General features: G+C 44.5%; 1 protein-coding gene across 1 annotated transcript; it reads left to right on the top strand.

The window, feature by feature from the left end:
- Nucleotides 1-6373: 6373 nt before the first annotated feature.
- Nucleotides 6374-11919, top strand: gdf10b (growth differentiation factor 10b). Its single transcript, XM_048988274.1, has 3 exons — nt 6374-6972; nt 8318-9219; nt 10536-11919. Exons 1-3 carry the CDS (start codon nt 6714-6716, stop codon nt 10725-10727), a joined length of 1353 nt encoding a protein of 450 aa, XP_048844231.1. The 5' UTR covers nt 6374-6713; the 3' UTR covers nt 10728-11919.
- Nucleotides 11920-12684: the final 765 nt, after the last annotated feature.

Raw genomic sequence — 12684 nt, 5'->3', positions numbered from 1 at the left:
CTCATATAGCGTAATATGGGTGGACTGCATTGCTGAACTGTGTCAGTCCCAGTGCACATTAGCGAGGCTCCATTTTGCGCCTTCTAACTTTATCCCGGGGCTGTACGTACGTTTGATGTAGTGGTGAATCGTTTACCGCGGTATCTGTCACATGGCTCAGGTCCTGCATTCCTCCTACTGGCTGGTGTAAACCTGGGAACGTGTAGAGAAAGTGTAACTTTCTCATACCCCCATGATCTCCATTCATTTCTATGGGCAAAACTCTAATCCCGACAGGAGGACCTTAACCGCTACCTCACCCTATCCTTACTTTTTTTATTGCATTCACAGATTTTTATGAAACTGAAGAAAAAAAGTCTCCACAGAGTCAAAATGGCAGGTTTTTGTCACATTGTTGTGGACCTTTTGTCCCCATAATGTAATATATACAAGACACACACACACACACACACACACACACCTAATTCCTAATCCCATCCACAAAAACATCAGTCCTTCCTCAAACTTTGACATCGTTATTGTTTTAAAAACTAATTCATTTCATGAGTAGGCGCCTTTTTCAGCAGATTTTTCTCAAAATGTATGTCTTTCGTTAGACAGTATGTCCCACATGCCCACAAACATAAACACACATTCATACAGACACGCAGGCACATTCCCCAGGACCAGCACCAGTCTGTTGTACCAGGCAGCTTCCATTTCAGAGGGTAACTAATTTTGAGTGACAGGGAGCCAAAGATCAAAGGCGCCCGGCTGCCAGAGGCTGGATGCTCGCAGCTGTCTGGGGTAAAGTGGCATCGGTAATAAAGGGCCCCCCTTACCGGCCGGTCACCGTGGGTGTGTTCCACCACCCCGAGCTGGGACAATAGCATCCCCGCGTCCCCCTTCGCGACCAAATTATATCATCAGCCCACACCGCACATCCCCCTCCTCCCAAACTCCCACAGCCCCCCTGGTCTGCTTCTGTTACCGGGAAGTCAGCTAAGGAACAAACAGGACCTTCATATATGCCCGATTCAGCTTTTTCGCTTCTGGTGAAAGAGATCGTCAGTTTTATGCAGGGGAAGGCGCACCTGCAGCCGAGGCGGGCTGCCCTTTTTACGGGACGTGTTGCTATTTATATGATGTAATATATGTTTTCGACTGCAAGGCGCTCATTCGCTGAAACAGCACTTCTCCCGATCAGTCCGAGCATGTCAAAGGGCCCGTCTCCTAACAGTAACCACAACCGGGGCCCTCAATTCCTCATGACGTCTGAGGTGATCTCACCGGAGACCAGATATTGTTCTCCTGCTCCAATTTCAGCACACGTCTCTTTTCCCATGTCTTTTCTGCACATCTGTTAAAAACAATTCGGCAATTTGATATAGTCTAAATATAAGGCAGGCCTATAGGAACGCATCCGTCAAATGACAGAGACGAATCCTTTGGGCACTCGATATTTTCAATGGCTTCTGGCTTAGCACCAAATCACGCCTAAATGAATGACCCTAAGCCGAAACTTAACAAGGTGTCACTGCTAAGATCTTTCCATAAAGGTAAACAGTGCTCATATTTGCTGTGGCCTTTCTGCAGCCAAGAAAAATGAATGTGTAAAGCCAGAGATGTCTCCCTGAACTGAAAAGAGCCGGCCTGCAATCTTCCTGCTGAGAGGCAGGCCAGCGGCAAAAAATGTTAGAAAACATTGTTAAAATGAAAAAAAGGGAAATGTATCCTTCAGATTGCGCGATATGTGAATTTCCTGGTTCAGTGTGGGTTGATATTTTCCCAGATTAAATGTGATTTTATCTTGACTCTGGTGAACAATAACAACACAAGCTCTCTTACACATATAGGCGTAAAGAAACCACTACAGACATGTTTTTTCTACTTCTTTCACCTTAAATTAGTCTCAGAGAGCAGAAGGCTGTTGGCTGTGAAGTCGATGGCTTACGATGTGCAGTTCTCCCCTTCATGAGAGCAGCAGTGGCGGTCGTTGTCCGGTTGTGGATCGCCCTCGCCCCCCCCCCCCCCCCCCACCCCTGCTTTTGCAGCCTTCTGTGATGTCACATTAGGGTTATCGCCATTGTTACGGCTATTATGGAATGATCTGCCGGTAAACGTTCTATCGAGTTCTTTTTAGTAGCGGTGTATTGCTTTTGAGATTTATCAACTCAAAAGTACACGAACCAATTCAATATAAAACCACGAGATTACTGGTAACACTGAATGCTGCCGTTCCCCGGGTGCTGTGATGCTTGTCCCCACGTTTTTAGTGGCTTGTTAAAGAGTAAAAGCACAGATTCAGTGTCATTATGTTATAAAGTTAAAAATTCTCATAAAAGCCAGGCAGCCAGTCGTTACTCCCTTTTTCCAAATCTGGCCTTTTTGCTGTTAAATCATTGAAATCACTGACTCTCGTACCGGTGTATGTGAAACAGCTAAATTTCCTCATTCTTCTCGGAAGCTTGGACTCGGGGAACATTAACTGAAAAACAAGGAAATACGGTTGGACTGCTTTAACTGAAATGTTATCATTTATATTTTATGATAGAACTAATTCTTTATAACAGGTCATTTATATACATTTTTCAGGGACTGTTTTTCCTTGGACGCGCGATGTGGAGGCATAGAAAACGAAAAAAACCATGGTTATTTCGAGAAATCTACGTTTCAGGGTTGCGTCTTGGACCAGGTACTCGCGTGCGTGTGCATGAATGTCAGAAGTGAAGCCGAAGACAGATTTTAACCAGGGTTTTTTTTCCGTTAATGAAAAAAGTCTGTGTATGTCAGACGCATTTGTCGACATTTTTGGTCTCTAACCTTTTGTTTGGTCTCTAACCTTTCGTTTTAAAATCAGCATTATAAATTATCGCTATAATAATAATAATGACAATAAACAGAAATTGACAATCACAATACGCTCGTTTGTCAGAAGCACATAATTTGATTTACTATAATGAAGCCTATAAGAAACTCATTTATTTCAATTGTAGCTTTGAAATCCCACTTTGCCGGCCCGATACTTATCTTAATTACGCCAGAATTGTTCCAGGGATCTTGGAAGGTTAAATAACCTACAAAGTAAAACGGATTTTTGAACTGACGGGAAAACAGATGCAGTTTTAACTGAGTGTACCATAGTATCCTGATGTATGGGTTGTTACAGTTCGCATTTATGTCCGCAAACAGTCATATCACTATAGAAGGTATGAAGTGTGTTCCTTGTATAGCATTAAACACAAACCACAATGTCCAGGGATTCGGGGATCTCTGTGCATATTCCATACAGGAATACCACACACACCCCTCTCAAAAGCATACTAACCAGTCAGGTCAAATGAAGTCAAAGTGCACCGATATCTGACCGGATTCTTTCCAGTAGCTTCCTACGTTGAGGAGATTTATTGAGCTTATTACAAACTCATTATTTTATACTGTTTTAAAAAGTATCAAGTTATTCTTGGAGGAATAAGCGGTTACCAAGCATGAGCAAAAAGATTTAAAAATAAGCGTGGAGTTTTGGGATGATTTTATAGGAGTATTCACAGGGCTAATTATCGTGGAAGTTTTTTCTTTTTTTTTAATTTGTTTGCAAATCGCATACTGCACGTAATCACCTGGGGGTGCTACAGGTGGAAGGAGTGGTATGAGGATATAGCTGTAAGGTGCTTCACAGTGTGATAAAGAAGCTCAATCATGCGAATTATAACTTAACTGCGGTTGAAGACATAATGTAGGGAAGGATGCTATCCGCCTTTGTTACGGATTTCACATCAGGACACTTATCTGCTTCTCAATTTCACACATGAATTCACCACTTCCACGGACTTGGCGAAGGGTTGTTTAATTCCATGTGGACGTTAATTACTGTGAAAGGATACAAAATTGAGGAGAAGCAGCCTGTTTGATTTGAATGAAGGACGGATCAAGCCACATGATTTGTAAAGAGTTCTTTTTACTACAGGTTTAAATTAATTTTCTTAACATGTTTCGAGCATTAGAGAGAATCATTTATCATTTCGGTACCTGGCTTATAAATCCGAAGCAGAGCTGGCATTTAATAAGAAGCATCATAATACCTAAACGAAAAATAGAAAATAAGTGTAACATTGAGGAAGCACTTCACATGTATACAGATTGACATGTATGCAGATTTATATAATAATGTATAGTCTCAACAAATATAGTTAGTGAAAGGCTGCTTTTGTCGTTCTCTTCTTTACTCACAGTGAAGCGGAGAACCAACCAAGAACGACACGTCTGAAAAAGAGCGTGGATTTCACCTCTGTGCACGAATTGCATATTGAAATTTTAATATTTCTCTGTATTTTTTTGAGTTCTGCTTAGATTTCATTTGTGGTTTTCATTCATCACAACTATATTGACCGTTGTGATTACTGCAGTATATACATCTATATTTCACGCCTTGGAATATATAATATCGCATATTTCATTTTGCTTGGCTGTTATGGAGTCCCTTGACCGGAATGGGGGTGGCGCGACGCCGAATGCGAGTAACTGTCTGGCTTGGGATCTTTGGACCACTGACTGTTTGGCAATTGAGGACGAAAACACTGAGTGAGTCCCCACAGAGACACGGCTCTGAGTCGGGACTTTCAGTAACATCTTTTGGCAAGAAGCTTAATTAACAAAACTGTCACACCAAGGCGACTCCGGCGTGCGCAGAAGCTGCACCGCTAGTTTTCCGCGGTGCTTTTGACTCGCCGTTGATTAGATGCAATAAAGGGAATTATGTGACCCGGAGTAAATTTGAATTCCTTGGCCTCAAACTTTTTCATTTTAACGCAATGCGGAGCAAAACGCCTTCAGTGGCTATGCCAGGCCATGCCGGATTTACAATGTAGGTAGTTCACCGGGAAACGGCCGTCACCAGGCGCCTGATTTATATTTTGATTAGGTAGTAAGTGTCAGGGTGGAAAGGCCTGGGGAGTTTTAATGTAGATTTAAAACACTTACAATCTTGAAGTGAAAAGAGGTCCCCAGTGAGCACTGCGGGCTCGGGGGAAGGTATTTTATTGGCACACTGATCCAAACAGCCCTGTTTGTTGCCACCTCCCGTTGGACCCGCCTGCTCTGACAGGGCCGCATTGTGCAGCGGTTTCTAGACGGCAAAACACAATAGCAGAGGTGATTCACCCGCCCCCCCACAGAGGTCATGTACAGAGCGCCTTAAGGAAGAAAAAAAAATCAAAGATCTCCAACAATGGATCTCACAGCCCAACGGCTGGATGCACATTATGCCCTACATGGAATAAAAATCATGTTTGCAGACGTTCCCTCAGAGCGCCCAAAAAGAGAATTGACAGGAAATGTCTGGGAATGAAAAAGTCAAGTTGGTTTTGTTCATTTCTGTCTTTGGTACTGTTTGTGTTTACAGTATTAATGACCTCATAATATGTCATTAACTCGTATATCCTATGAAGCTTGTGAATGCTTCGCAAGTAAGCACTTCTTCATTCATTACTTGGATCACCGCAGTCGTTTATCTAAATAAACATGCAGAAGTATCCATCCACCCGTGATAAATTACGTTAAAGAAATTTAGTGGTACTCCGAGTTTCATTTTACCGGACTGGCGCAATACATATCAAGTAGGTCAGAAAGTCAGCAGAATTGATCATGGTAATCCGACGCTGACAGAAACAGTCAACTCAATGAATAGTCAACAGCGTTTAATAGGCTAGAATTGAAAAGGCTTGTTTTATGTGCCAGTCCAGCATTCATGCGCTGAATAATTCAATCATAAAACAAAAAACGTTCTGTTGTACTTATTTCCCAAAATGCTTAAACGGGTTCACGAATACGAACATGTAACAAATGTATAGTAAAAATTACGTGCTGGTCAGTAGGATGATTTTCAAATCGCAGGAATAGTTACCCTGAAATTATCATGCGTTGTTAAATATCTAATTACGCAGGAACATCGCCGTGTTTTATGTGTTCTCCTGTATTGGATAAGCAGGTGGAAGTTATTGTGTAGATGGACATATGTATTCTACCTGTCATAACTTTTATACGCTACTGTTTTCCATCTCACTAAAAGTTTCAATAAAACGTTTTTTTTGGGCACGTGACAGACCCAACTGATTAATAAAGTATACACGTGTACGCGAATACCAACGATTACACATTTATTCTAAATAAGATTCTACATTTAAACGAGTTGTATATAAACAAATTCTAACTATTCTTTTGACAAAAACATAAAGCTGCTCGTACACATGCACCAGCTTGAAGTAAAACAGACGGATATTTGACAACGATATTCCTGAATGTATACACTTCAAGAATACACGCTAAAAGCGATGGTGACCCGCGATACACCCGGAGTTAATAAAGCCCATGTATGCGCTTTGTGGGCTGGCTTCACACATCGGCAGCCCAGCAATCGTAGCTGGCACATCATTCCAGCGGATATGTGGAGCACCAGCAAAACCCCTCGCTGGCTTGTTGCCGGAGAACCAGGATCTTTCTGTTTCTACGAATCGCTCGCTGGATTCCGGCTGTAAGGAGCAACAAGTGCATAAGCGCGTGGGAGAAAAGATAATGTCATTAGACGCTTAGGTATCCGAGGAGGGAAAAGTTATTGAAGGGAACCTCAGAGTGCTGCCGACGCAGAAAGGAAACAGATTACCAGGCACCTTTACCTGTGCTTTTTGTCTTCCCAACAACTTGTGTACGGTTTTCAATCCATGCTGCATCTTTAAAGAATGGCCGCAAAGCTGGTATTAGTCCTGCAGTTGACCGTGTGCTTGAGTTATCACTTCGGGATTGTCGCAACCGAGGAGCCCCCCCGAGGCACCCAGGACAGCGGTTCCGCGGCTGGGCATGCCCCTGACGTACCGGCGTCGGACAGCTTTACCCGAGACACGCTGACGAGCCGTATGTTCAAACTGTACGACAAATACAGCCGAGAACTTAATCGTCCGAGAGACGGAAATACTGTGCGAAGTTTCAGGGCGATTCCAGGTGAGCGCGTTTCCATCCATCATATATTGCTGGTCTGATATGGTCAATGATCATGACGAAATAAATAAATGAATGGATGATAATTGACATGACTTTCGTGCTGCACATTAATATTTTACATAGCATATTTGTATATATTTTTGTGTGTGTATATATATATATATATATATATATATATATATATATATGTGTGTGTGTGTGTGTGTGTGTGTGTAATAATATCCAAAATATATACATTTGCATATATAAATTTTATGTATGTTTTATGTTTCAATGTAATAATGAAATTACCGTAACTGTCCCTATGCTGGGGCTTCGGCATCAGCGGTTCTGCGGGGGAATGTTCGAGAATTCTGGCGCCATCTAGGGATATTATGTCTTAAATGTAAATTATGTCCAAACAATTGACTCGCAAATTCCAGTTTTCCAGAAAATTAATTGTTAGTGTATTACTGAAGTCCATGCACGATGTATGTAACAGCGTGTGGACTACTTGCAAATAGTCCGTCCAATCACTGCGCATAGGGGCAAACACAACAAAGTTGTACCCCGATTGTAATGATTATTCTTCATCGTTTTCGGAATGCTAAGTTTTGCTAAATGTGTAGATAACATTACACGGCATGGTGTATGTTTCCGCAATAAAACAATACATAAGGTGAAATGTGGTAAACATAATCTCTGCTTTTGGGGTAGAACTGAATCGATCCAGCTGCCAATCCACTAAAGAACAGACTGCAATTGAAATCGAAGAAAAAATAACTATAGGATATCAATGTAACGAAAATACAACGCAGCAATGTGCAGGTGGATCGTCCTTCCATCTCACGCTGACGTGCGATGTACTGATCAAAGCATGGTGACAGTTATAAACTTCATTAGCACTTGCTCACGGCAGCGACTCGGTCGTCTCAGGGGAAGTGACTCATACCGTTCACACAAGCTGGCGTCTCTGCTGAGATCGGCCGCCGTTTACCCTCCGCTCCAGCTTGTACTACGCTCTACGTATCTCCTAGCAACGGCGCCTTGAATTTTCATTAATGACGGCTGCGCGGCAATGCTATCGAGTTTCCTCCGTAGTTTTGATGTATGTGAGAGGACGTGATTAGGCTGTTAATGCAGTTAGACACCAGTGGCTGAAGGAGGAGAAAAAAAAAGTGTTTTGAGGGCTGCTTGAGTAAGCATTTCCATATGACAGAGGTAATATATATCTCTGCAATATCCCTTCATAACTCCCCAGGAGTCAAACATAGACAAAAACTATCACTGTTGCTCAGGGCTAAAGGGTGAGCATTCATCATTCAGCTTTCAAGTTCAGAATCATGTTACTTTTCTGTGTTCACAGACGGTGGGAAAGAGAAAGATTTGTTCCAGTTTAACGTGACCTTCGTCCAAGACTCAGAGGTGATACTCTCTGCTGCTTTCCACTTCTTCTTCGACCATCGTCCCTGGCAGAGGTCCTGGCACTGTAAGCGCTCCCAGAGCCCGGCCTGCCATGTCCCGGTCCTCCAGCAGATGGCGCCAGTCCGAGTCCTTTTCTGGAGCCAATCCCGGGATGGTGCTGACGGCATGCTTCTGGGAAATGTCACCTTCATGCCGCCCAGGAGGGGAGCGTGGCTTACAAGGGACATATCGGACATTGTCAAGCAGGCCCAGGCCACAGGGGAGCCATTAATCATGGCGGAGTTCGATTTCAGTAGGAAGTATCTGAGGCGTACTGAGCGGCTGTCCTCAATGGCCCTTCCCTACTTGTTAGTCTTTGCTGAAGACCTATCCATTTCAGAGCCCAACAGCGTGGCCTCCAGCTTGCAGCGCTATGGCCCGTTCCCAGGCGCTGAGGAGCCGGCTCGTTCCCCCAATGCCTACCCCAAATCACGAATCAGGAGGGATGCACAGTCCTCGAACCCCATCCGCAACAACGAGCTCCCTGAAGTGGAGCACGGCGCCTGGAAGAATCACAAGATGTGGGAGAGCTCCTACCTGGCTCCGAAGCCCAAGGTCCCACAGAAGGAGCACAGGAGAAGGGATCCTGAAGGCGGCCTGGACCCGGGGGCACCCCAGGTGCTCAGCTTCGATGAGGAGACCATGCGGAAGGCCCGGCGGCGGCAGTGGAGCGAGCCGCGTGTCTGCACCAGGCGCTACCTAAGGGTTGACTTCGCCGACATTGGCTGGAGCGAATGGATTCTTGCCCCCAAGGCCTTCGATGCCTACTACTGCGCTGGGGCCTGCGGATTCCCCATGCCCAAGGTCTGAGCTGCTGAGCTTACTGCCATGCTTACTTCTGAGCTTACTGCCGAGCTTACTGCCGGGCTTACTGCCGAGCTTACTGCCGGGCTTACTGCCGAGCTTACCGCCTAGCTTATTTCTGGGTTTACTGCCGAGCTTACTGCCACGCTTACTTCCGAGCTTACTGCCGAGCTTATTGCCGGGTTTACTGCCGAGCTTATTGCCGGGATTACCGCCGAGCTTACTGCCGGGCTTACTGCCGAGCTTACTGCCGGGCTTACCGCCTAGCTTATTTCTGGGTTTACTGCCGAGTTTATTTCTGGGTTTACTTCCGAGCTTACTGCCGAGCTTATTGCCGGGTTTACTGCCGAGCTTATTGCCGGGTTTACCGCCGACCTTACTGCCGAGCTTACTGCCATGCTTACTGCCGAGCTTACTGCCATGCTTACTGCCGAGCTTACTGCCGAGCTTACTGCTGAGCTTACTTCTGGGCTTACTTTCAAGCTTACCGCCCCATGTTATGAAAGTTGACCAGCTAAAAGTATGCTTTCACGTGATGGCTTGATGTCCAAGCCATTCATACCAGCTTATAATGGTCATTCTAGCTGGTTTAGCTGGCCACAACAGAATGACCAACCTGTGGACCATCCAGCCTAACCATCAAAGAGCAGCAAGAGTTGGGACATGACCATTTAAGACCATTTTAAACCAGCTAAAACCATCTAGAACCAGTTACCAGCATAAAGTGGTTTTAGTTTTCTTCAACAAGGGAGATTGAGTGTAAAGCTCAGTTTTCCACTATTTCAGACGAGCATCATTTAAAGCAGGCATTTACTGCAATTCACTACTGGTCGCAATTCTTATTTAACACTTACTTAACACCCCATTGAATGTTCTTAACACCCTATTTAATGCAGCTGACTATAATTTCGATCTCAAGCATGGTCCTTGTACTGTGCAAAAACAGTTCCAATACAAGCAAGGCCATTATAATAATAAGCAATGTGAGGAGTTTGCCCTGTGACAATTTACACAGAATTATATAAGCTAAACAACAAACCAATAGCGATACCTGCTGGCAACCCCTCCCCCAAAGCAAAGCTAAATTATAACTGGCCAAATCATCCTCGCTTCCAAACTCATCAGCTCCCCCTAGTGTCTGGGCCCCTGAAGGCTTGCCCTTTTCTCCCCCTTTAGGAGTCAGACTCAGTTTTGTATAAGGGGACATATCTAACTGAATGCACTGATATAAACCTTCTCTGGAGGCATGTGGTGGGTTGATGTGTAGGTAGACGATTGACCAAGCCTCTCGCCCCTCTTGCCTCTGCTGCACCCAGGTTGTTCGTCCTTCCAACCACGCCACCATCCAGAGCATCGTGAGGGCGGTGGGGATCACCCCGGGGGTGCCCGAGCCCTGCTGCGTCCCTGAGCGGATGGGCGCCCTGAGTGTCCTGTTCCTGGACGAGAGCAGGAACATGGTCCTGAAAGTGTACCCCAGCATGTCTGTGGAGACCTGCAGCTGCCGATAGGTGGGGGCTCCGGGACAGGGCATGGCAGGATGGCAGGCTCATGGACCGCTCGCCACAGCACGGGGGGGTGGGGGTATGAGAGGGACAGAGTGTGTTGGCACTGGCAGCACCAGGGGTGGCGCCCTGAACATTAGCCAGTGCATCCTGGGGCGTGACTATTCTCACATGCTCAGATCGCCGTTACCGTCTCTAAAATCTAACTGCAAAACTTTCCCTGCCACATGTGATTGCAGTGCTGCAGTGGCTCTCTGTGCTCCCACGTCAGCATAATGTACACACACATCTTGTGTTGTTTGCATGCTCTCACTTGGTACACAGACATTGATTTCCTATACACTGTTTTACACAGTCATTCACATTTTATCCTTCCTTTTATATAGTTACATAGTGCATATTGTGCCCAGTCACACTATATGTGGTGCTGCAGATAGTCACTGACTTCCTGTCTTGTGTTATACAGTCACTCACTTCCTGTGCCGTGTTGTACTCAGTCACTCACTTCCTCTTTTGTTATACAGTCATTCACTTCCTGTCTTGTGTTATACAGTCACTCACTTCCTGTCTTGAGTTATGCAGTCAATCACTTCCTGTGCCATGTTGTACACAGTCACTCACTTCCTGCCTTGTGTTATACAATCAATAGGTGAATCTGAAAACCAAGAACGCAAACACCCTACTTGTGGTCTTGGGAAGACCGGTCTTGTGAACTTTCCTTCCAAAACTGACGCAAACTGACATTCACCCAATCACTTCCTGTGCCATGTTCTATACAGTCACTCACTTCCTGTTTCAATGACGTCCTCGCAGCATGGACATGTCAGTGGACAATATTTAACTGACTCCACATGTACAAAATCTCAACGTATAATCAGTATTTTGGTTATTTTTGTACCTATCACCCATTCATGTACAGTACTTAATAATTTTCAGGATCGTTTTTATTCATCCCTTAGCTGTTTCACTCTATTCACGTAACTGAGAAAAAAAAAGAAATTTCAGTGTTGATGGTTGATGTAAACGCAGCCACTATGCATAGATGACGTTAGCTGTATTTAGGTAGCAAACTAAACGTAAGAATAAATATTAACAGGCTAACGATATTTAAACAGAAAGAGATCACATTATAATGTCATTATACAAACTTACTACCCTGCATAAAAAGAAAAAGTATATATGTATGTTTTATCTTTTATCCACAACTCAGAGTTAGATGTATAGCACAGTGCCTTCAAATGTTACGGATGAAACAAAGCATGATACACCAAAAAGTGTTCGGACAAGCCGTTCGGGTCCTTTCCGCACAGCACATTCTGGCCACCGTTAATAAACGGCTTATCTGGCTTTTGGTGCTACCGCACTACGCTTGCCGCGGCAGTGTCAACAGAATGCAGCCAGCGGACTGTTTTGAACCATCGGTATTAGGGGGTGATATGGGAGGTAAACTCATTGGACGTAACACCTCAGAATGCGTGGCGGGTGGGATCGCCGTGCGCGGCCAATCGCTGCTAGTAATTTAGCCAACTGAGACGTAGATTACACCAATCAGTGATTGATGATGCATGATAATCCCGCCCACCGTGTGCCTCATTTCTCCTACCGTTACGTAATTCCAGATCTTTTGGTGACTCACTACGTAAGGAAACAGGCAGAAAAACGCACACTTAACACACAATATTGGTACAGCATTTCAATATGAATATTAATACTATGGAGATACTGCAGCCCGAAAGCAACGTTCTGAAAAGGTTTTGTGTCATTCAAGGCTTTTCTTTTGCTTGTTGATGGGCACAGTGGTAGTCTTTATCATTTGTAGGTGGTTCTTGTTATTTAGTGCGTTTTATAATGGTTAGACTGCAAAGCATTGTACAGGACATGTATTTATTACTGGCGAGGTTTGTGTTTTTGTTTACAAAAGTGTCTTGTTCCACTTCTAAAATCACCCGACATAGAACTGTAA

This window comes from Brienomyrus brachyistius, chromosome 20, assembly GCF_023856365.1.
Source record: "Brienomyrus brachyistius isolate T26 chromosome 20, BBRACH_0.4, whole genome shotgun sequence".
In the NCBI taxonomy this organism is placed as follows: Eukaryota; Metazoa; Chordata; class Actinopteri; order Osteoglossiformes; family Mormyridae; genus Brienomyrus; species Brienomyrus brachyistius.
Note: the sequence above shows the minus strand (reverse complement) of the source record. Positions and strands in the feature narration are given on the sequence as shown.

Bases quoted from the DNA above. Each gene is read 5' to 3' on its own strand.
- gdf10b (XM_048988274.1), top strand. From the start codon at position 6,714: ATGGCCGCAAAGCTGGTATTAGTCCTGCAGTTGACCGTGTGCTTGAGT. The intron at 6,973-8,317 runs GTGAGCGCGTTT...CTGTGTTCACAG, and splicing joins AAGTTTCAGGGCGATTCCAG to ACGGTGGGAAAGAGAAAGAT. The intron at 9,220-10,535 runs GTCTGAGCTGCT...TGCTGCACCCAG, and splicing joins GCGGATTCCCCATGCCCAAG to GTTGTTCGTCCTTCCAACCA.